Below are 21,167 nucleotides of genomic sequence, written 5' to 3' on the forward strand. Positions count from 1 at the left end.
ACACGTGCAAATGCCAGGAAGTTGTGATAATTGGAGTCAGAAAGGTGTGTACACCTCAATCAGTCATTTCCCTCTAATCCCTGTGATCACGGGTGAAGTCCTGGCAACATGCCCATTTGTCTTAAGAGCGGGCTAGGATTACACCCCACTATGCATCTTGAACTTCCATGTAAAAAAACTGAAATAATGTTTCTGATAGTTTGTTAGTTTGGGGGGTTTCTTTAATGATCAAAATGTTTAAGCAACAAAAACCCACCAACAGCAAAAACCAACTAAAAAAGAGCAGAGTTTATACAGAATTTAGAAGTGAAAAGTGCTCTCTCACTTTTTTTTTTTAATTTTTAATGTATTCTGTCTTTAAAAGGAAATATTTGCTTGCAGTGATGGAAACCCAAAAGAAATAGCATCATGCTAGGAGCCTATGAAAACAGGACCTGAAACTGACTAGTCTGGCTTTGCTGTCCCTGTAGAACAAAATGTGAAAAATAAACAATAATGGTGTAAAGTAAATTAGATTTTTAGAATCCTTTTCAGGGTCCATAAGTCAAGGTGGTATCTATAATGTAAGTAAGGGATGTTTCCTATTATCATTATTTATTTTGAATGTCACTTTAAACATTTATCATAAGGAAAATAAACATTGTTCCTTAAGGCAAGGACCATATATCTTCTTGTGTGTTCGCACTGCACTTCGCATAATGGGGCCCTCATCTTGACCAGGGCTTCTGAGTGCTACTGTAATAAATAACACCAGAGTAGGTGAAACGTGGACTACACATTTTAATGACATTTTATTCCTGGATTTTTTTATGGATACAATTTTGATGAACGCTGTAATCAACATTTTGAAAAAATTTCGATCAGTTGTAAATAACTTGTGATGCTGCTAATTTGGGGGTAATTGTATGACAAAAAAGCCACACGTGCCTCTGTGAATGGAGCAGCACTTTGCCCACTTAAGCAAATGCAGAGTTTTTTCCAAGAGCTCTGAACACTCTGGGACTGGCGTAGAACACAGTGTGTGTCAACTGGTCGATTACACTGAACAATCCAGCTCTTTATCTTTTGTCGCGATAGGTGGGAAGCATCATGTTCTTCAGGTGTCAGAAAGGATACCTGCTGCAAGGCTCAACCACTAGAACATGCCTCCCCAACCTGACGTGGAGTGGAGTACAGCCGGATTGTGTTCGTAAGTGTCACGGGGAAGCTTTGTCCGTACTACAGACTCCTTTGTCCATGTCAGCAGGCTTTACACAGCAAAACTTTGGCCGTTCTGCGTTAGAGGCCAGGGGGCACTGAAATATCATATGTTCTGATTCTCTGTTTGCAAAACCGTAGGGCACTTCTCTGCTGACATAGATACAGCAGATGAGAACAGCCAGATTTGTTTTCTGGTGTTTTTTTTTTCCTTCAGCCAAAGAGTTTGATCTTGTGCCGAGATGAGGCTTGGTGTGTTTCATACTTTTGCAACTGTGTTTAATGGTCAAGACACAGAATCTCAGGCTGGAGGGCCCAAGTAATACTTTTCAGCTAGAAGACCACTTCAGTGGGATGATGTTTCTGTAGGTCTTGAATAAATTGTAGTTTATCTCATTCAGTTCTCCACCATCTTCTCCCTGTTATACAGGGAGGAATTTAATTCAACGTATTGAGCTCTAATTTGGTATTGCGGCATCTAGCGTCTCATCAGAAATATTAGAATTCTTCTCCCTTCCTCTTCTGGGGTGACTTATTACCATGATCTTATCCAGTTAATGTAATTCTGTAAGAGCATGTACTACATACATTTAATTAATAACTCTATATTGGCCCAATGTCGACTGAAAAGCTACACAATCTACAAGAACTAAACCTGCTGAGGGTATGTCTTGACTGCAAAAACAAGGTGTGTTCTTAACTCAGGTTAAAACGGCACTGAAGTCCCAGTAACTCAATTTTTAATTCAGGTTAGCAGCTTCAGTTCAAGCCTGCTGGGGAGTCTGGAGTTGAACTCAAGCTGCTAACCCCAGTTAAAAGCCAAGTTGCTGTGTCTTCCCTGCTGTTCTAACCCAAGTTAGCTCACGCAGGTTTAGAAAGCGGCTTTTACTTGCCGTGAAGACATACGTTTACTGTGGTGTTGGCGAGCTGTGCCACGCATGGTGGTGCCTTGCAACACATGGTTGGGGACACGTGACTTTAATACAGGTGTCTCTTTCTGTGCGCTCTGAAGATGTTGAGATGCCCCACTGAAAGTTATACTGTAAGCATGGGCCCTTAACTGAGAATGGAAGCAATCAGGGTTATGTGAAAGCAGGTCCTTCGATGGGGTAGGGATTGGCAATTTGTGGCATGGAGCACCTTATTACTCTTCCTTTGAGCTGCGGATGGAGGTGGGGAATCTCCTATCAAATGTGGATTGGGATTTTGTGCTATTCTGTTCTACTCAGCTCATTACACTACTTTCCTTACCGTGCTGAGTGAACACCTTCAAACACTGGGCCTCACGCTGAATTTAACTTCAGACCAGTGGACTTACTCAAAGCCATAAATTGCTTTGAGCCCGATCCCGCTACCATGGACATCCATGGAAAAATTCCCAATAAGAGCTGGATCAGGCCCTTTACGGGACAGGAAAACATCATTCATAGCCCAGTTCCCTTTAATCACAAGGTCTTGTTCTCTCACTCCCTTGCTCCTAGAGTTCTCTTGAATGTGTTCTTGGCCTTCTTCAGTAGGTTATTTCAGATGTTTATTGTCGTTAGGGCAAAGTGTGCCTACCTGACGTGGCTTAATTGGGCATCAGCCGTTAAAATTCCTAACATGGAGAATCGGAGGAGAAAGATGCAATTGTGTGGTGTGTGGCTGCTTTGCCCTGGCAGAGAGCAGTGTTTCTCCTTAGCTTACCTTTGTAATTAGACTAGATCATACACTCACCTTCCTTGCTGCTGGACTGGAAGACACTGAGTATGAAAAGCAGCTACGGGTGTGAGTGGCAGTTAGTTGCTGCTCTTATGAGAGTTGAAGCAAAAATGTTTCTGTTGCTTGCTTATAGCAGGGAGAAATACCGACTTGCCATCTATCAGTTCTTCTTGAAGCCTCCTCTCCACAGGAGTAGAATTAGGTGCAGTTACTCTAATTTACTGAAAGCCGAATTATCATCTACTGATTAGCATAGAGCCAGGACTCCTACATAGTTACCTAGATTTACCATTTGATTTTCGGGGTGACTTTGGGCTAGTCATTTCTCTGTCTTTGTTTTCCCATCTGTAGAATGTAGATTATAATAACAATAATACTCACCACACAGGGTCTGTTGAGGCTTCATTCATGTTTGGAAAGTGCTTTGAGATCCACAGAAAGGGAGAAATAAGTGGGAGGTTTGGGGAAAGCTTCCTACCAATGAGATGATTAGGTTTGTGTAGTAACCCCCTGCCCCTAGGAAACTGTGGTATGTTTAACAACAGGGCTGCATAGAGCAGTAAATCACACACACACACACGATCTCATAGATTTTTAATATCTAAGGGCCAAACCCTGAAAGATTCTGAGTAACTATGGGAACGCAGATATTCAGCACCTCTGAAGATTTTAGGATGACCAGACAGCAAGTGTGAAAAATCGGGACAGGAGGTGGTGGGTAATAGGTGCCCATATAAGAAAAAGCCCCCAAAGTCGGGACTGTCCCAATAAAATCGGGACATCTAGTCACCCTAGAAGATTTGACCCTGTGATTCTGCAGACAGATAGGTATAAATTATTAGGTAGGAGGCCAGTCAATAGGGATCCTTGGAACAGAGGCGAAATAAGGAGAGAATCCATCACATGGCCACCGTGTAGAACCACTGATACGATCACAGCCTGAGCAGTTTTCAATGTTCTTCTGCAAAAGTAACTCAAGATTAAAGCAGGATTTGCCTTCAGGCCATTTTCTATCTGCATATTTACACGGTGACACTATGCTGGGACTACGGCCAAAGGAGGCAAGGGGGAGATTAGAAGATTGTCTTTCTTGGCTTTTTTGGCCAGTTAGGTTCAGATAAGGGACTGTGTAAAAATGGCCCCTTCTTGCCCCATGTATTTGCTCACATGCCTGCTGACTTCAAGGTGCAAGGTCTTGCAGAGCGGCAGGAGAATGAGCTAAATTCTATTCTGCCTTGTGCATCGGCAAGGGCCTCTTCAGCACAGTTCCAATTTGGGGATCTTCGTACTGAGGAGGACCTAAGAGGTGTGGGACGAACAGGGCTCAGCTCTCAAATCCTTGGTAGAATTGGAGGCGCCACTAGATGGGAAGCTCGTTCGTTGACTCGTAAACTGATGGCGTATCGGGGAGTGAACTTGAAACCCGGCAGTGTGGCTTTTTCTGCCCATAGATGTGCACGTCTGAGGAATCCTACTGTTCCTTGACACCATTTGCAGGAGTGTTTGGGAGTGCACAGGCTCTGGTTCAGGAGACCTGCTGAAAGTGGCACTCTGCGTTCACACAAATGGGCGTCCAACTATTGAGGCAGGCGTCTTTGGCCTGTTGAATTCACTGTATCTGTGAGATGCCCGACCTGGTCATCTTCACTGAAGGGCTTCAGAGAGTTTTAAGCAGGACAAAACTTCCTTGGGTTCAATCCTGACCGCACTGAAGTCAATGGCAAAGCTCCCACTGATTTCAGTGGAGTCAGGATTTCACCCCTTGTGTCGATATCCAGGCAGGTCTTCTCATCTCCACCCTTTCTGTTTTTCCAGCTCATCACTGCAAACAGCCAGAGACCCCATCCCATGCTAATGTAGGTGCCCTAGATTTGCCCTCCTTGGGCTACACCTTGATCTACTCCTGCCAGAGTGGGTACTATCTCACAGGAGGATCCGAACACAGAACCTGCAAAGCGGATGGCAGCTGGACAGGGAAACCACCCATTTGTCTTGGTAAGAGCCCTGAGCCCGCAGGGAGGGAAGGGACTGATTGGCTTGGGTTGTGTCTTGGAGGCACAGGGATGAGCAGTTGTGATCCAAGGGGAATTTGCTGTCTCACAAATTCCAGGATACATCTGAGAGAAGCTGGCAATAGTCTTGTTGTTTTGTGACTGCAGGTCTTGTATAAACGTATAAAGCCTGATCCAACTTGCGATGATGTCAAGGAAAACACTGTCATAGGCTTCAAAGCCAGGTGAATCAGGTTTTTTGACACCAGGGCTAGCAGCTAATGGAGAGTCTCTGTTTTACCTACATTGGCATTTGGCTCTGAAGAACCCTAGTTAAAGTCCCAACAGAAACAGACTCCTCACAGAGATGCAGATGGATAGGAGGGGAATTCCAGATCCCAGAGCTATTCCAGCTATCAACAGGCTGTTTGGGAAGCCGTTTGGGGTACCAGTTACTGGGGGTGAGCACACACACTGTGGGCATAAGAAATGGTAGCTCGATGTTTCTCTTCTCTTGCTGCTCTTTTCTGAGCTGTAACAAATATCCAAGCACTGGGAAACGAGTGTGAAGCGACTCCCACGCATAAATCATGCATTGCCACAAGGGAAGTGATTAAACCATACTTCAGTGTCCCGTAATATTAATTGGCTGCATTTTTGCCCATTCTTTTTAGCTGATATACGACCTAGCGGAAGACCGGTTGGCACTGCCAGGGATCCACCCCTTGCTAAAGTGTCAGGTACTGTAGCATGGCTATTTATGCTGTTGGAAGCATTGATATTCAGTTTTAACACAGAAATGTGGAAATAGAAGGTGGCAAGAAGCAATCTCCAGCTCCCCTGCCTTTCCCTGTTATCAAATCGATCGGAAGGCTAACAAATAGCTTTTAGATTGTTCCCTGCAGTTCTTTAAACTACAGGGCTGGTGGAAACACGCAGAGTCCCCTAACCACTGGGTTCTGTGGTAGGACCACACTTAGACATCCGTGAGAATCACAGCCCAAGGGAGTTAGGCACCTGGCTCCTATTGAATTTCTCTTTTGCGCCGTTGAAAATCTCTTATATGCCTTATATGTCCCCTCGGAGTAGAGCTGGTCAGAATTTTTGAGTCAAACTTTTTTTTTAATGAAAAATTGTTGTTGTTTTTCCATAAAGAAAACTTACCTGAAAAGCTGTATTGTTTGGGTGAGGAGTTATTTTTTATTTTCCAGTGCTTTGTCAAAACTGGAGATTTCAAAATATCAGAGTTTGGTTTTTTTCCCTTTCTCTCTCCTCCTTTTTTCCTTTATTCCTTTCTGCTGTCAAATACCATAGACTGAACCAGGGCTTGGGGGTTTTCTCACTTTGTTTTTCTTTTCATTTTCCTTTTGCCACTTTTCAAAACTTCCTCAGCACTGGACAAATTGCAGACAGAGGGGCAATGGGACAAATTAAACTTATGTTTTCCAAAATTGGAGCCATTCCAGGGGCCTTGGTCATTCATCTCTCCTGTTTACTCTCTCTGGCACACAAGTTAGGCTCCCAAGGAATGAAACGTTTTAGTCTAATGGAAATCTTTTGTGTTAGTATAGGGGTATCTGGGTGAAATTGAATGGCCCTGTGTACAGGAGGTGAGACTAAATGATCTCTTCTGGCCTTAAACTCTGTGAAAAGTTTGGAAATATAATATGGATCAAAGCGACAGTTTCACTTTTCCTTTCATGCTCCTGGGCAGAAAAAAAAAAGAGGGGGAAAAGGAGGAAGAGGGGGAGATGCTAATTTTTTCAAAACACAAATTGTGATAATTTTTTAAGAACATGACAGGTGGGTCCATGTTCGAATCCTGCAGAATGGAAACCACATTTTTTCACCATTTTTTACATGAGCCCTTTGGGGGAGAACTTTAAAAATCAAATGTACTCTTTAGAGGAAGGATGGTCTCATGATTAAGGCCCTAGTGTAACACTCAGGACTCCAAGGTTCAACTCCCAGCTCTGCCACAGGCTCTCTGTGGACCTTAAACTGCTCTGTGCCTCTGTTCCCAATCTGTAAAATGGGCATAATAACATTTCCTTTCTTCTGCATTTTGTCTGTCTTTAAATTGTTATTTCTTTGGCTAATACACTATGGCCCAGATTTTTAAAGGTACTTCAGTGTTGCTGTGCTCAGCATTGCAACACTTAACTCATTTAGGAGTCTCAAACTCATTTTCAAAAGAAATGTAGCACTTAGGAGTCAAAATCCCTTTGACAATCAATGGGATTTAGGCAAATGAGATTTAGGCTCATAAATCACTTAGGCCTTGTAATGCTGAGCACAGCACCACATAAGTACCTTTAAAAATCTAGGTCTGTCTCCTACTATGTGTATATACAGCCTCTAGCATGATGAGTCCTCAAACCCAACTGGGGCCTCTCTGCACTACTGTAATACAAATATTATTAATACTTTTGTGCTGTTTGTTTTCTTTCTACCCTTCCCCCACTTGAACAAGGAAACCAGACTGATCAGTTTCCCTTTAGCTTCTAGTCCGTTACACTTTGTGTTTCTCATGTGTTTAGCGAGATCTTTGTGCATCTGAGTTTCCAAACGTGACAATTTTCTATTCATATTCAATTTTTTTTAAATATATTTTTAACCCAGCTGAAATTGCACCTTTAAATAAATTCATTCCTCTGGATCTGCCTGTTGTTTGTCTTTTTTTCTGCCTGTTGTTTGTCGTCTTTTCCTCCCAAGGGATGTTCGCAATATTATCAATCATCCAACAATATGATAGGATATACCTTGCATTCATTCAGCTCTGCTCAAAACCCCCTCTTTCCTCCCCACCCCTCTTTCTTACTGTTTCTAGTTCCCACTGATGTGTTTGCAAAGAATTCCCTGTGGAAAGGCTCCTATGAATACATGGGAAAGAAGCAGCCCGCTATGCTCTCTGTCACTAGCTTTGATCCCACTACCAGTAAAGTCAATGCTACTTTGATAGACCACAGTGGCGTGGAACTGCTGGTATCAGGTAAGGAGTTCTAGCACAGTGGCTTGTATGGATCCACACTCACCGTGGCAGGTGCAGTCAGTCTCTCACACTGAAACGGTGGCCTTTGAAGTCACAAACTGAAGCAGCATTGTTCTGTTTTGTGAATAATATTGATTGCCTGCTGGATCTTCAACAGAACAGCTGAGCTTTGAAACCTCCACTCTTTGTTAGCGTTAAAGAGACGGAAACCAAGGAGTTGCTGCATCTGGAGTTGCTTGTATATAAGATACAGACTTTTGTTTGCTCTGATTCCAGCTGAAAGCCAGTCCTGAGCTCATGCTTGGGTCCCTTCACACTGCCGTGGCATTCACAATTAGTTAATACAAATGAGGTAAAAAGGCATAAACACCTCCGCCTCATTATCCTCCGTTCCGTGCTTCTTATAATGAACTGGTTATAAAGCTTAAACAGTGACAGGCTAGGTTCTTCCCGTCCTCCAGATGGTTTATTATCCTGTGGAGGTCTGTGGGGTGGTGTTTTGTTCTGGTTTTATCGCTTTGCAGTGACACTTTTATATGGTGCAGGAGTTGTTTCTTGCTTTGGGAAGAAGCAATTATTGTGCCACCATCTCTGGCTCAGGTAGAAAATTCTCTTAAGCTACTTTTATAAATCCAAGCATTATTGTCATCTCAGACTATTTGTTTCACTGGCTGAGCCCCCGCACCTCCATATCGAAATATGGCACCTGTCAGGTTTGCTAGACCAAGAATGTCTGATTGGTAAAACCCCTGTGTCCTTTTCCAGGCATTTACAAGAGAGAAGACATGCACTTGCTTCTCCAGGTTTATCAGATAACAGGACCGGTGGAGATCTTTGTTAACAAGTTCAAGAATGATAAATGGGCTTTAGATGGGCACGTAAGTATATCGGCAAATGTGTACTGTAAGTACAAAACTCTCTTGCGTGGCAGTGTGTGTTAGTGTAGCAGCCCCTTCATGGGTTATCAGCAAAGTCTGACCTTGAGAACCACAGCACAGACCTCTGCCACCTAAGCTGAAAGAGTAACTCACTTAGCTGGTAGCAGTAGTAGGTTGTTATCCTCTGCTGTTAAAAAGGGATGCAACGCTCTCTGCCAGGGCATTAGATTAACATTGCACAAGCAGCCTTTCTCCTATCACTTATGGCCATAAGGCTTTTCATTGCCCAGTGTTGTTAAATCTGCATGTTCTCCAGATAACACAAAAGGAATAGCCAAGAAGGTTCATTCCAGCTCAGCATTATGTCTCGGTTCAACATCCAAAAGAGCTAATCTTTCCCTAAGGACTTGGCTTCCCACACCAGCTTTTGTCTCTGATAGCTTCCCTTGTGCCTCAGAGGCCTCCTGGAGCTTAGGAGGAGGCTTCATCTGACTGACCCATGACCAGATGCAGCCTTGGCTCTGGCTACCTCTGTTATCTGCAGTGTGTGCAGCAGTCATTACAAACAAGATTCTCCCCCCCCCCACCCCAAGGGACAAGTTGTTGGGTTGTTCGGGGTTTGTTTGTTTTTTTTAAATGCTTTCAGCTTTCTGTGCAACTGAACTAAATTAATGCTATGCGTAAACTTGGAAGAGATTGCAAAGACGAAGCAAGTTCTGCTCGTAAACAGGTGGCTAATGTGGCGTCTCGGGTAAAATCCAGCTGCTGCATTTCTCAAGCTGCTGTTGGGAGCCAAGTCCTAAACTTCATGTGCTGCGTCAAACCGCGCATTCCAAGGGTCTGGGTACTTTGCTGGTCTTGTTTTAGGGCAGACTCAACAGTCGGTTGTTTAGTGCCACTCTGCACCTTCAGCTAGAACCTCCTAACAAACAAGCACTTTGCAGGCCTTCAGGACATCCAGTGGGGCATCCGTCTCGCTGGATGCCAGTATTCTATGCAGTGAGAGAGTAGAGCAAGACTACCGAGAAAATCCATGGCGGGCTTCCATTCTCTCAATAGCTACCGCAGTAAATTCGCTCATTTTACATGTCACAGGATTATGTTTCGAGCTGCCATTGCTACAGACTCCATCTGGCATCTGAGAATCACGTTGGGTCCTTTCTGCATCTCCTCTCCTCACTATAAATGTTCTGCAGTCTGAAACTTTAGCTGGCAATTGCTAGCCAAAGCAGAATAGACTCCGCTCATTCACCCAAAGCTGGGTTGGCTCTGCAATACCAACAGGAACAACCCACTGGTTTTGGCAATGAAGTCAGCTGCTGAAAATGCTAAGATTAGATTTCACCCCTGTGCAAAGGGCCAGCATGAGACCTTTACACCTCTTGAACTTCAAAATAAGGCTTCGATTGAAATTATGTCTGTGCTTCCCATGTGGCACTGGGGTGAATTTCACCCTCAGAAAGAATATACATTGAACAGGAGAGAGTGTCATTTGTATGTGGCCACGCTTCTAATGTTAACCAAGCATATCATTAATGTTAATATCGGCTGTTTAGCTAAGTTGATCTTTGTGTGAGTAAATGTGTCCAGGCTTTTGCCTCACACTGTGCTTTGAACAGATTTATGGCCTCACCACAGGGTTGTGTTACATCTGCAGTAAGATGCGATGAATTTTTGAGATGCCATTGTAAATATGATTTATTTGGGCTCCCACGATTACAGGTCTCGTCTGAGTCGTCAAGCGGCACTTTTGTATACCAGGGCTTTGTACGCGGCAAAGGGTTTGGGCAGTTTGGCCTTCAGAGACTCGGTAAATTTTATTTTATTATTATCTCAATGTCCAGATGGTTTAAGCTGGATTTTGGCACTGGTGAAAGTTTGGAAACATGAAGAGTTTGACCATTCCTGCATTTTGGTTTTCAAATATACTGGGCCCTATCTTCACGTGGTGTAAATTGGCTTAATCCAACTGATGCTAGTGGAGTTGCACTTATTTTATACCAGCTGAGGATCTGGCCCAATATTCCTCGCTGCTTTGGCTGTTGGATCTGTCCATCTTTTAAACATCCGTGCCTCGTCCCTTACTCTCAAGGCAAGTAGGCTTGCTCCTGAAGCAAGGACTGACCTCTGCGTTGGTGATTTCATGCAAAGGATGTCTAGCCTTTCCAAAAAAAAAAAAGTATGTTCTTAACTCAGGTTAGCTTACTCAGGTTAAAATAGCAGTGGAGACATGGAAACTCCTCTTTTAACTCAGGTTAGCAGCTTGAGTTGGAAGCCAGGCTTCCCTGCAGGCTTTCACTTGTGCTGCTAACCTGAGTTAAAAGTTGTTGCCATGTTTTCACTGCTATTGTAACCTGAGTTGCGCCCAGGTTCAGAACACTCCTTCTTTCCAGTGTCAGCGTCCCCTTACATCCACGGCGTAAGGCAGTAGCTTTCCCTATGGCAGGGGGATTGGCAGAGTCAATGAGGGCAAAACACACCTCTTTAAGGGTAGCAGAAAGATAAATATCGATCATGAAGCCAAAGGGAAAGACAAGCCATGTGGTCTAGTTGTTAGAGTAAGAGACTGGAGCCAAGACTCCTGTGGATGAAATCTCGGCTATATTGGAAGCAATAGCAAAACTCCCCACTGCCAGCCAGAAATCATGCTATCTTCACAACCTGGCCACGCAGCCCAGGGAGTGAAGTTCAATGGATTGAGGACTGGACTGGCAGCCGACAGCCCTGAGGCGTGGCTCTGTCACTGTCCAGCCTTGGGCAAGCCACGCCACCTTTCTGTGCCTCGGTTCCCGCATCTGTCTAAAGGGGGTGAAACTACTTTCCTGCCTCGTGGGGGTGTTCTGAGGACACAGTCAGGACTATTTCTGACATGTTAATGTCCTGTAGTGGTGGGGGCCTTTGCAGTACCCGGGTACAGCAGACAGAACTGGAGTCTTTTCAGAACACTACCTGCTAGAGAACTGACTCTTAGGTTTTCCATCAGCTGTTGCTTGCTAGTATCTGAGGTATGATTAGCCTGCTGTTACTGCAGCGCCATGCATGACAACATAAGCAGCTGCCCCACTGCTCCTGTTCCGCCCCTGTCTGCAATCACCCAGTCGCTAGCGGGCCAGCACTAACATGGGGGCCCAGGGAACATGAGTGGTACTGGAGACATGTGCAGCCTCTCACCTCTTACTACACCGCGCTCAGGAGACCCGAGTGCTGTTTGTTCATTATAGTTCTCTGTATTTTCCCTGAGTACAAGTGCCCCATGCAGATGCTAGTTGGCTCCTTTCTGGTGTCGTATGTCCAGAGGGCTCCGTCAGTAAAACGTTAAGGAAAGTTTACAAGGGGGTTCTTACTTTTATTGTAATATGCCAATTTTATTATCTTGTATTTACACGGAGCACCTTTCCTTCCACAAACACCCAAAAGACTTTACACACTATACATAGACTCACGCTATGCATTAGAGATGGGCCCATAACAGAAATCACTCCTCCCACCACTGAAATGCAGCTACCTCTGGGGTGAAACTTGTCTCTTGAAAATTTGGAGGTATAGTTTCTGTGCACCAGCCCACAGCAGGTGATGTTTGAGACTAAAACTTGATGCCAGTGTTTTCAAATGTTCATGCTTAACGTGAGTTACCTAAATCCATATTGAGGCACCTGGAAAGGTGACTTGGTTTTCCAAAGGCATTGAGAATGAAGGGTAACATTTTCAGAAGTGCCTGACTTAGGAGTCCAAGTGCTGTTGACTTTTAGTGGCTCCTGAATAACTTAGGTACTTCTCAAAATTTTACCCTGAGTACCTGCAGCGCCTGTTGATTGCCGTGGGTATTCCAACAGCCCAGTGCCTCTGAAAATCAGGGCAATTTTATTTATGGTTGTATATCTCCTTGGCTCCTTTTAGAAGCCCATTCTTTTCTGAGCAGGCTATACCCTTCCCCCTAAGGGATCTATATAAGAGAGAGACAAACAGACTGCCTGCCCTTAAGGTCTCAGCCCTAAGTGTGCTGGGAGATCCTTCAGAAATAAAAGCCTGCCCTCGGGACACAACCAGTCCAGGTGCATTGTGCAAAGTCCTCCATGAACAGGTCAACCAAAGCAGTTCTTGTCAGACAGTCCCCCAGTGGGGGCGAGGAGACAGTCGAATGATGAAGCAGGATTGTTTCTGGACCAGGTTTCCTTCAAAACTTTGGTTCAAGGGCATCAGCTATTTCCTTTCTCTCTTTTTTTTAAAAACAAGCTACAGCAATTTTCATCGCTGTTTTATGTACAGAGCAGCTTTAAGCCAGCGCTTCAAAAACTCTGCAGTTTATTTCCATGGCCAGGTGCCAGCTCTCTCTGAAAGTAAATGTGTTGCATTCAGTTCCCACCACTTGCTCCCCAGCCAAACCCAGGAGAGACGTTAATAAGCAGTGACTGGCAGATTGGTGTTGAGGGCACAGGTCAAACTGGCTCCTGAGGGGAACTTTGGAGGGGCTCTTAGGAAACACCCCTTCCTCTGAAAACCAAGCCCTTTTTGCTGCTTCCCGTTCACCCCCTGAACTTGAGGCTCCCAGAGTCACTAGTTGCTTTAGAAAATAGAGGCCTTTACTTTTAGACTTTTTTTCTACTTTATTCATTTAACAAAATACTCCTTTGACAGTAGGTTGGGTGCCAGCCGGAGACTTGGGAGACCTGGTTCAATTCCCTCCTCTGCCACAGACCTCCTGTGTGACCTTGGGCAAGTTACTTAAGCCCAAATCCTCAAAGGCATTTAGGTTCCGAACTCCCATTGAAATCAGTGAAAAATGGGAACCCAAATATCTCTGAGGATCTGGGCCTTAGCCTCTCTGTGCCTCAGATAATCATTAAAAAGCAGTTCATAGCACTGGCCTGCCTCACAGGGGTAGGTGAGGATAAATTCATTAAAGGTTGTGAGGTGCTCAGATGCTACGGTTGTGGGTGCCAGAGAAGTACTTTAGAGAGTACAGAAAATGGTTTGAGAGACACCACTGATTCTTCTTAATGTTTTCAGGCTGGGATTTTCAAAGCTCTGGTGCTAATGTGAGGCACCGAAACGAACAGCCCTCTTTTCAAATGGGAGGTTAAATTTTGAAGGCACACCTGGCACTTAGGCACTTTTGAAAATATTATCCTACATGTCTAAATGATTTAGGAGCCTAAGTCCCATTGGCTTCCAATTGCATTTAGGGTATGATTTACAGAAAGCACCTAAATCTCGTTTTCAGGAGAGACGTAGGCACTTAGGAGTCTGAGCAGTCAATGGGATTGCAATTCCTAAGTGCCTAAGTCACTTTTGAAAATGGGACTTAGCCTAAGTCACTGAGGTGCATTAGAAAATGTTCCCTCTCGCCTGTGTCGGGTGCCGTGATTCCCATTCCCCTGAGAACCCTGCCTTTAGGCACTGACACTTCAGCATTCTGGTGTTCGTATTTTTACTTTACTTAGATCTCTGCTGTGTGGTTTGGTTTTTTTAACCATGAAGTCAGTGTTGAAACCTCAAACTAGGCAACATTATGCATTGTACGGTAGCTGCAGTCCAGCCTGTATATGAATCCAAAACTTTAAATTACCTTTACGCTGAAGCATGGAATGAACTTGTTCTAGCATAACTTGAGCAAACCCCAGTTCCCAGCAGCTGTGGTTTAAATGTATTTACTTTCGTTGTGTTTCAGACATCAGCATGATTGAAAATGATCCAGAATCAATAGGACATCATTTTGCATCGAACAGCAGTTCTGTGGCAGCTGCCATTCTTGTGCCTTTCATAGCCCTGATTATTGCAGGGTTTGTGCTTTATCTCTACAAACACAGGTAGGTTTCAGGAGCAAAGCGATTAAAAAAACCTGTTTCATTGCTGAGCTGTGAGGGGCAATGTATGGAGAAAATGGGATCGAAAAGAGCTAGGTGCTGAGGGGAATATTAATATTTCCAAGCTTAGCTTAAGAGAACTCCTGATAGTTCTGCTTTCTGATGTGGTTGGTAAGGTGAGGAAATACTGTAGCAGCATATTTGCAAAGAACTGGGTAATTTAACAACTTCTAAGAAGATTTATAGCAATGCCAGATTAGATAAGGCAAGCACATCTCATGCTTCAGAGTTTAAGACTGATCCTGCCGGTGTTGCAAAGAATTTTTTTTCTCAGGATTGGTGCTTTACAGTGAGAGTTGTTGCTTTGGTTTGAAACTTCATGTATGTTGGTCACTGCAGGAGATACGATACAGGACTTGCCTGCCCCATGGTCTGGTCTAGGATGGCCAATCTATGTTAATGATGCCTTTGGGAATCTGGGCATTGCAATGATAGGAAAGCTAAGGGTGAGATTGTCAAAAGTACCGAAGGGGTTTAGAAGCCCAAGTCTCAGAGAATGCTGGTGGGATTTGTGCTGCTCATCATCTTGGCTGCTTTTGAATGTCTCCCCCTCAGTCCATATGCTAGTGACCTGAACATAATTGCTCGCTGGCTTTACGCAAACGACAGATATTTACATCTTGGTAATGCTACTCCTGCACACCACCCGGGGATGAGTCCTACCCCCTACTGTGAACCGAGACGCAGCAGTGGGAACTTGTGTCACTGAATGCTTGAGAACCTGGCCTGGTTAAGCGTAGTTGAATTACCCACAACTCCAGCTGAGGACAGTGGAAGTCCCAGTTGCTTGGCACCTTTCAGGATGACCTTGCAGGCTCAGCAGCCTGCAAACAGATTTCACCTTCCATTGTTTTTTTTGGTTTGGATCCATTACTATTTCCTCACAACTCTTTGTCTTGAAAAGAACAAGATGAACAATGTGGTGGATGGGAGAGCTTAGTCTTGTTTTGCCTTGCAGCAGGCAATTGGGTGTCTCTGAAAAACCTCAAGTCCCGATCAGATAGCAAGACCTCTTTTACAGACCTGTCCTGCTCGCGATTCAGGGCCAGATCCTCAGCTGGTGTAAATCAGCGCAGCTCTATGCAAGTCAATGGAGTTATGCTGATTTACACCCACTAAGCATCTGGCCCTCCATTCCTGCTTAATGCCATTGGGGCACCACCAATGAGGTAATATTGATCCAACTAAGGAAGCACCATAGATATCCTGCAGGCCATATGGGCACATCTGACCCTGCTCAAGTGTAGTGAATTCATTATTCATCATTCATATCTTTCAGTGAGACTAGGTGGGTGAGGTAATATCTTTCATTGGACCAACTTTTATTGGAAGGGACTAGTTTTTGAAATTCAGAGAGCTCTTCTTCAGGTCTGCGGTGGTTAACCAGAATGTCTAAGCTAAATACAAGGTGGGACAGATTGTTAAGCACAAGAGGTTCACATATACTGTAGGAGACCACTTAAAATGAAGTAGGCAATAAACACCTCTGCAGTCATAGGATAATGGAGAGTTAGCTGGCAGTGGGGTGTGTTACAAATTGTTGTAACGAGCCATAAAACCAGGGTTTCTGTTATGTCCATGGTTTTTAGCATCCAGCAGACACTATTTAATTTAAGTTCCCAGGCTCATCTCTGAGTCCTTTCAGTGTCATTTTGGCTCAGCATCCAAGCTGGGAGAAATGGTCACAAGCCAGATACCATGAGGAACTAGCTGTGATCTCTTTGGATTCTGTTTCTGGCACCCTGCAGGAGAAGACCAAAAGTACCATTCAACGGTTACGCCGGCCATGAAAACACCAACGTCCGAGCAACGTTTGAAAACCCTATGTACGACCGAAACCTACAGCCCACGGACATCATGGCCAACGAGGCGGATTTCACTGTCAGCACCGTGTGCACGGCGGTATAGCACTCATCCTCTCGTGCGGTGAGTGTGAGAAAAGAAAATACTTTGATACTAGGCTGTTGAAGGCACCCGCAGATCGGTCTACCTCCATCTATCTCGTTGGCCCAGCCGGGCTGCAGCAGTCACCATTAAAATGCCAATGTTATTATAAATAGGGTCTCTTTAATGGTGACCACTGTCTGTCTAAACTGACCCACTGTAATCCACACATGCAGTTTATACAGAGCCTCGCTTTTACTTCAACCCAAGTGCCGTGCTGTTAGTTGGACTGAAATGGGCATCCATTCACAGGCAGACCCCTGTTTGCCTGTGAAAAACTAACTTTTAATTGGCATCTTTTGGAATTCTAAGTCCAACCTCCCCCACAAGAGGCACATGTTCACCCCTCATTTTCCTCCTCTGCCCTTTTCCCGCCAGTGAGGAGAACAGACACCTGGTGGTGGTGCGAGGCGTGAGGGGTGGCAAGTGAGTCCAAAATTCAAAATGGAATCATTCCCTTCATAAAAATAAAAAATTACAGGCAGGGAATCTCGCCTAGTGGTTTCAGCAGGAGGCCTGAGTTCTAGTCTCTTGGGAATTCGGGGAGCGTGACTAGCCTTGCGGTGAAGGCACTGGATTGGAACTCAGGAGATCAGGACTGGATTCCTGGCTCTGGCACAGACTTTCTCTGTGACCTTGGGCAACTCACTGAGCCTCTCCCTGCCTCAGTTCCCTCTGTACAATAGGGATAATAGCCCTGCTCTACCTGCTAGGGGCATTGGGAGGATAAATACATTGCAAGATTGTGAGGTGCTCAGATGCCGTGGTGGTGGGGCCCAGATAAGCACCTAACAGTTAGAAAGTTATTACAGTCAGATCTGTGACTCATCTCAGCTTTTGTTAAGGGAAGGAGCGACAGGTTCAGTCGGTACACTCCGGTGCTTGATCTCAAATGTTTGGGAACCCATCACTGGCAGGCAGATACACCAGGTTGTTATACAGGGGAAGAGATTTGAGATAGTCCCCAACACCCTAGATCCAAACATTCAAACACTGGATCTCATCACTGCAGTTTGGTTCCATCTTTAAGCAGAGGCCGTGATGCTGTTTCTGACACTGCCTTGTGCACAGTGGGAGGAGAGGAGCAAGGTGGCCCAGTGGTATGGGCAGGAGCCTGAGACGTGGGAAAACTGGCTTCAGGTCTGCTCTGCCACTGACTTCTTTTGTGACCACGGTCAAGTCACTTAGCTTCTCTGTGCCTCAGTTCTCCATCTATACAGTGGGAATCATAGCCTTGCCCTATGACATAGGGGGTGGAGGTGGGGATGGGAGGGTAAATACATTACAAATGGTGAGGTGCTCACATATTATGGGAGCAAGATAAGGTATATCTTAGGCCAAGTATACACTAGAAAATATCACAAAAAAGTGCTTTTGCTGGTATATCTTAGACCGGTTTGACGATCAACATAGGTTACACCAGCAAAAGGACTTAATTTTGCCCGCATAAGTTGCATCCCCACCCGGCATTGCTACATCAGCAAAAGTTTCTTGCGTAGCCCTAGCCTCAGAAAGATAGTGAAACTGCCCCTGGTTCTCTGGTTTTTGCATGTCTTAATAATAACTTTCTCCTTTCGCTCTCTCTCTCTCTTTCTCTCTCTCCTTTCCTCCCCCACTGCCCCAGAATTCTCAAGGGGCAGGTGTCCTGTTGATGATTGTGTTTCACCTCATTTGTCTTCGGTCATTATCTTCCCTACCCCAATCACACTGAGGCTGTGGAGAAGCTGCTGCTCCTTTGTTGGACTTTGAGTTACTCCAGAGAGAGCCTGCTAGGCTGTCATCCATCCTCCTCATCTTCACCCACCCACCACGTCTTGCAGTGGATAATCAAGCCAACCAAAGTGTCTCCTCCAGCACAGCTCGGGAGAACCTTTCCTTTTCCCCGCCATTGAGCCACTTCCAGTTCCTCCTGGCCAACTTCAAGATCCCAGTGTTGCTGCTCAGAAATCAGACAGTGCCCAGCTGCTGAGCCTTAGAAGGCAGGTGATCTCCTTCTAAATTGCCTTGCCAACCTGCTGTTCATTATCTCAAGAGAAGCAATTAATGCCTGGTGAGGTCTTTTCTAGTGGAGGAAACAGTTGTTTGGGGGCTTCTGTGAAACAAGCACCCCATTGCTTTTGGGAAAAAGCTTTCCTGGCAAAGGGATGGACACAGGTAGCGTGGCACAAAATGCATATGGGTGTAACTGAGACCTCTGACTTCTGGAAGGGAGAGATGATTGGTTTATTTGTTGATTTTTGTTTTGTTTTTTGGCAAGGGCTTTTAGTGATGTAAAAGTCCTGAACAAGGTTTTTTTTTTCTTTTGTTAGAGAGAAGGAAACTCTTTTTTTTCCCTCCTTATTGATTTTCCTTTGTTTTCTTCTGCTGCTGCTGCTAATTTCAGCATCCTTTCCCTGAAATCTCAGTGGTCGCCATGGGGCCAATAGGAATTGAATCTCTCAACCAGTGATTCTTTTTCCCCCCTGTCCCGGTGGTTAATGATTGCTAATCTTCTGTAACTCTTTACACAAACAAAAATGTAGGGGGACAGAAAAAAAAAGAAAACTTCTTTTCCAAAATAAACCCTACCAACACAGATAACTTTTTCCCCTAGTGAGTTCAGAAACCTTTGCCCTTTCCATATTGATCCTCCACAGGGCAACACAGTAAGGACTTTAATTTCAAATGCAGCACTGCGGGCTGTTTTTCTCAGAGGCCAAAAGGTTGTTTTGACCACAGTGAAAGCAGATAAGACGACTTGATGTTGTTATTGCTCCCTTCAAAGAATGACGCTTTGGTGATGAGACTGATCAGCTCTAATAAAGGGACTTAGGTTTTGATTCAGGATTTAATTCTGTTTGGTTTGAGAACCTAACTTCCTTCGACAGGGCTGAAGTCAGAGAAAGTAACAATGCTGTTTTATCACACCGTGAGCCGACCGCTTAACAGTGTGTGTCAAATGAACTTCAAAGAAGCAGCTTTTTGTTACTGAAGAGGAAACAAAACTTAAAAGCTCTTATTTACATTTAAATTTGGTTTTAAACAGTATCTTTCCCCTGTCTAATACTGTCTAGGTTTCTGTCTGATTAAAACCACGTGGTAGATCTTTTCTTTGCTTTCCCCTTTACTGGAGGTATATATATTTATATTTACATCTATCTATTATTTAGACAGCTGTCTTACAATAAGCAGTGATCTATAGCCTAGTTGCTGAACAGTCAGCCTGCAAAAAAAGGCCAGTTGCGAACCCAGAATCCTGCTGCTCAGATTGATTTGGAAGAGATGCGTGTGTGTTTGTGTAGGTGTGCATATTCAAAGCACGGCCCAATGACTGGACGTTGAAGTTACACACACATTCAAATTAGAAAACAGGCATACCTTTTCAAGAGTGCGAGTGAGTCACTACTGGAACAGCTTAGCGAGGGTTGTGGTAGATTCTCCATCACTGGCAAATTTTTAAAGGAAGAGGGCCTGTTTTTCTAACAGATCTGCCCTAGGAATTACTTGGAGCAGGTCTCTGGCCTGCGTTCTACAGGGGGTCAGACGAGATGATCACAGTGGTCCCATCTGGCCTTGGAATCTCTGAAAAACCAAGGCACCAATCCTGCAATGGATGCCAGTGAGCCATTCAGGTGCCAGGGGCTGCTCATATATTGCTCCTTGCCAGTTTGGGTAGTGGGCCCATGCTGACAAAGAGCAGCTCCCCCAGCAGGACACTAGCAACAGGTCATACCAAATGCACTGATGAGGCTAAGACAGCTTCCTGGTGCTACTGGGAGAGGGGGAGTTCCCTTTTAAGTGGGGATTAAAGTGGTGATGAGGAGCTCCCTCTAAAGCAAAGATTTTGTGGGTTATTGTCCCCATTGCATCCCCGTCCCACTTGTGTGGATTGATAGAGGGTCTGGATCCAATTGCAAATTGAGTTAGACAGAGGCATAAGAAAAGAACACCACAGCGTGTGACTGAAGTATGCTGCAGCAGTCAGTATCATAGCCACAGGGCCAGCTTCTTGCCTTTGCCCACGTGTCAATGTGGAGTAACTCCTGTGAGCTCAAAGGAGTTGTCTCCCATTTACACCGGTGTAACCAAGATAAGGATCAGCCCAGGGATTTTAATTTTGCCTGCAAATGGGTGACCAGCTTCAGATTTGAAGATTCGAGACCTCTCTCTGGTCTCCCTCCATTATCCCAGCCACTAGTTTAGCCAAATAAGATCCCTGGCTGATTGCACAGAGCATTATTCCTATCCTTTTTAGCAACCCCATGGTACAGTGTGAGGACCCAGCTCCCCAAGAAGGAGAACTGTGCATTTAGCAAGAGAACATCCTCTTGCAATCATTCATGCTCTGCTGATAATTATTGTATCAAATTGGCAGCCATCTTGACCTTCACACTTACTATTCTGCGTCAGAACTTCAGACCAACAGTGGGGACAGAAATGACTTCCTCCTGCTTCCAGCATACAGACCCCCTGCCACTTGGCCTAAATTAGAATCATCGGCAGCTGTGAGCAGGACAGGATATATGACACATATTTGAGCAGTTCTGATTCTGTTCAGTAGAGGGCAGTGGTGCACACACACACACTCCCCCCCAAAAAGCAAGCTCCGTTAACAAAAGAA

The 21,167-nt window shown here is 44.8% G+C and overlaps 1 protein-coding gene across 1 annotated transcript in view; it reads left to right on the top strand.

The window, feature by feature from the left end:
• CSMD2 (CUB and Sushi multiple domains 2) overlaps positions 1–18,849 on the top strand; it is a 544,659-nt gene extending 525,810 nt beyond the window's left edge. Inside the window, exons 63-71 of the mRNA XM_084652534.1 lie at positions 1,078–1,189; positions 4,714–4,893; positions 5,564–5,629; positions 7,720–7,881; positions 8,647–8,759; positions 10,482–10,569; positions 14,428–14,566; positions 16,372–16,549; positions 18,192–18,849. Coding sequence (XP_084508660.1) covers positions 1,078–1,189; positions 4,714–4,893; positions 5,564–5,629; positions 7,720–7,881; positions 8,647–8,759; positions 10,482–10,569; positions 14,428–14,566; positions 16,372–16,531 — 1,020 coding nt within the window. The 3' untranslated portion in view covers positions 16,532–16,549; positions 18,192–18,849. The remainder of the gene's footprint in view (positions 1–1,077; positions 1,190–4,713; positions 4,894–5,563; positions 5,630–7,719; positions 7,882–8,646; positions 8,760–10,481; positions 10,570–14,427; positions 14,567–16,371; positions 16,550–18,191) is intronic.
• Positions 18,850–21,167: the final 2,318 nt, after the last annotated feature.

This window comes from Lepidochelys olivacea, assembly GCF_965140295.1.
Source record: "Lepidochelys olivacea isolate rLepOli2 genome assembly, chromosome: 19".
Classification (NCBI taxonomy): domain Eukaryota; kingdom Metazoa; phylum Chordata; order Testudines; family Cheloniidae; genus Lepidochelys; species Lepidochelys olivacea.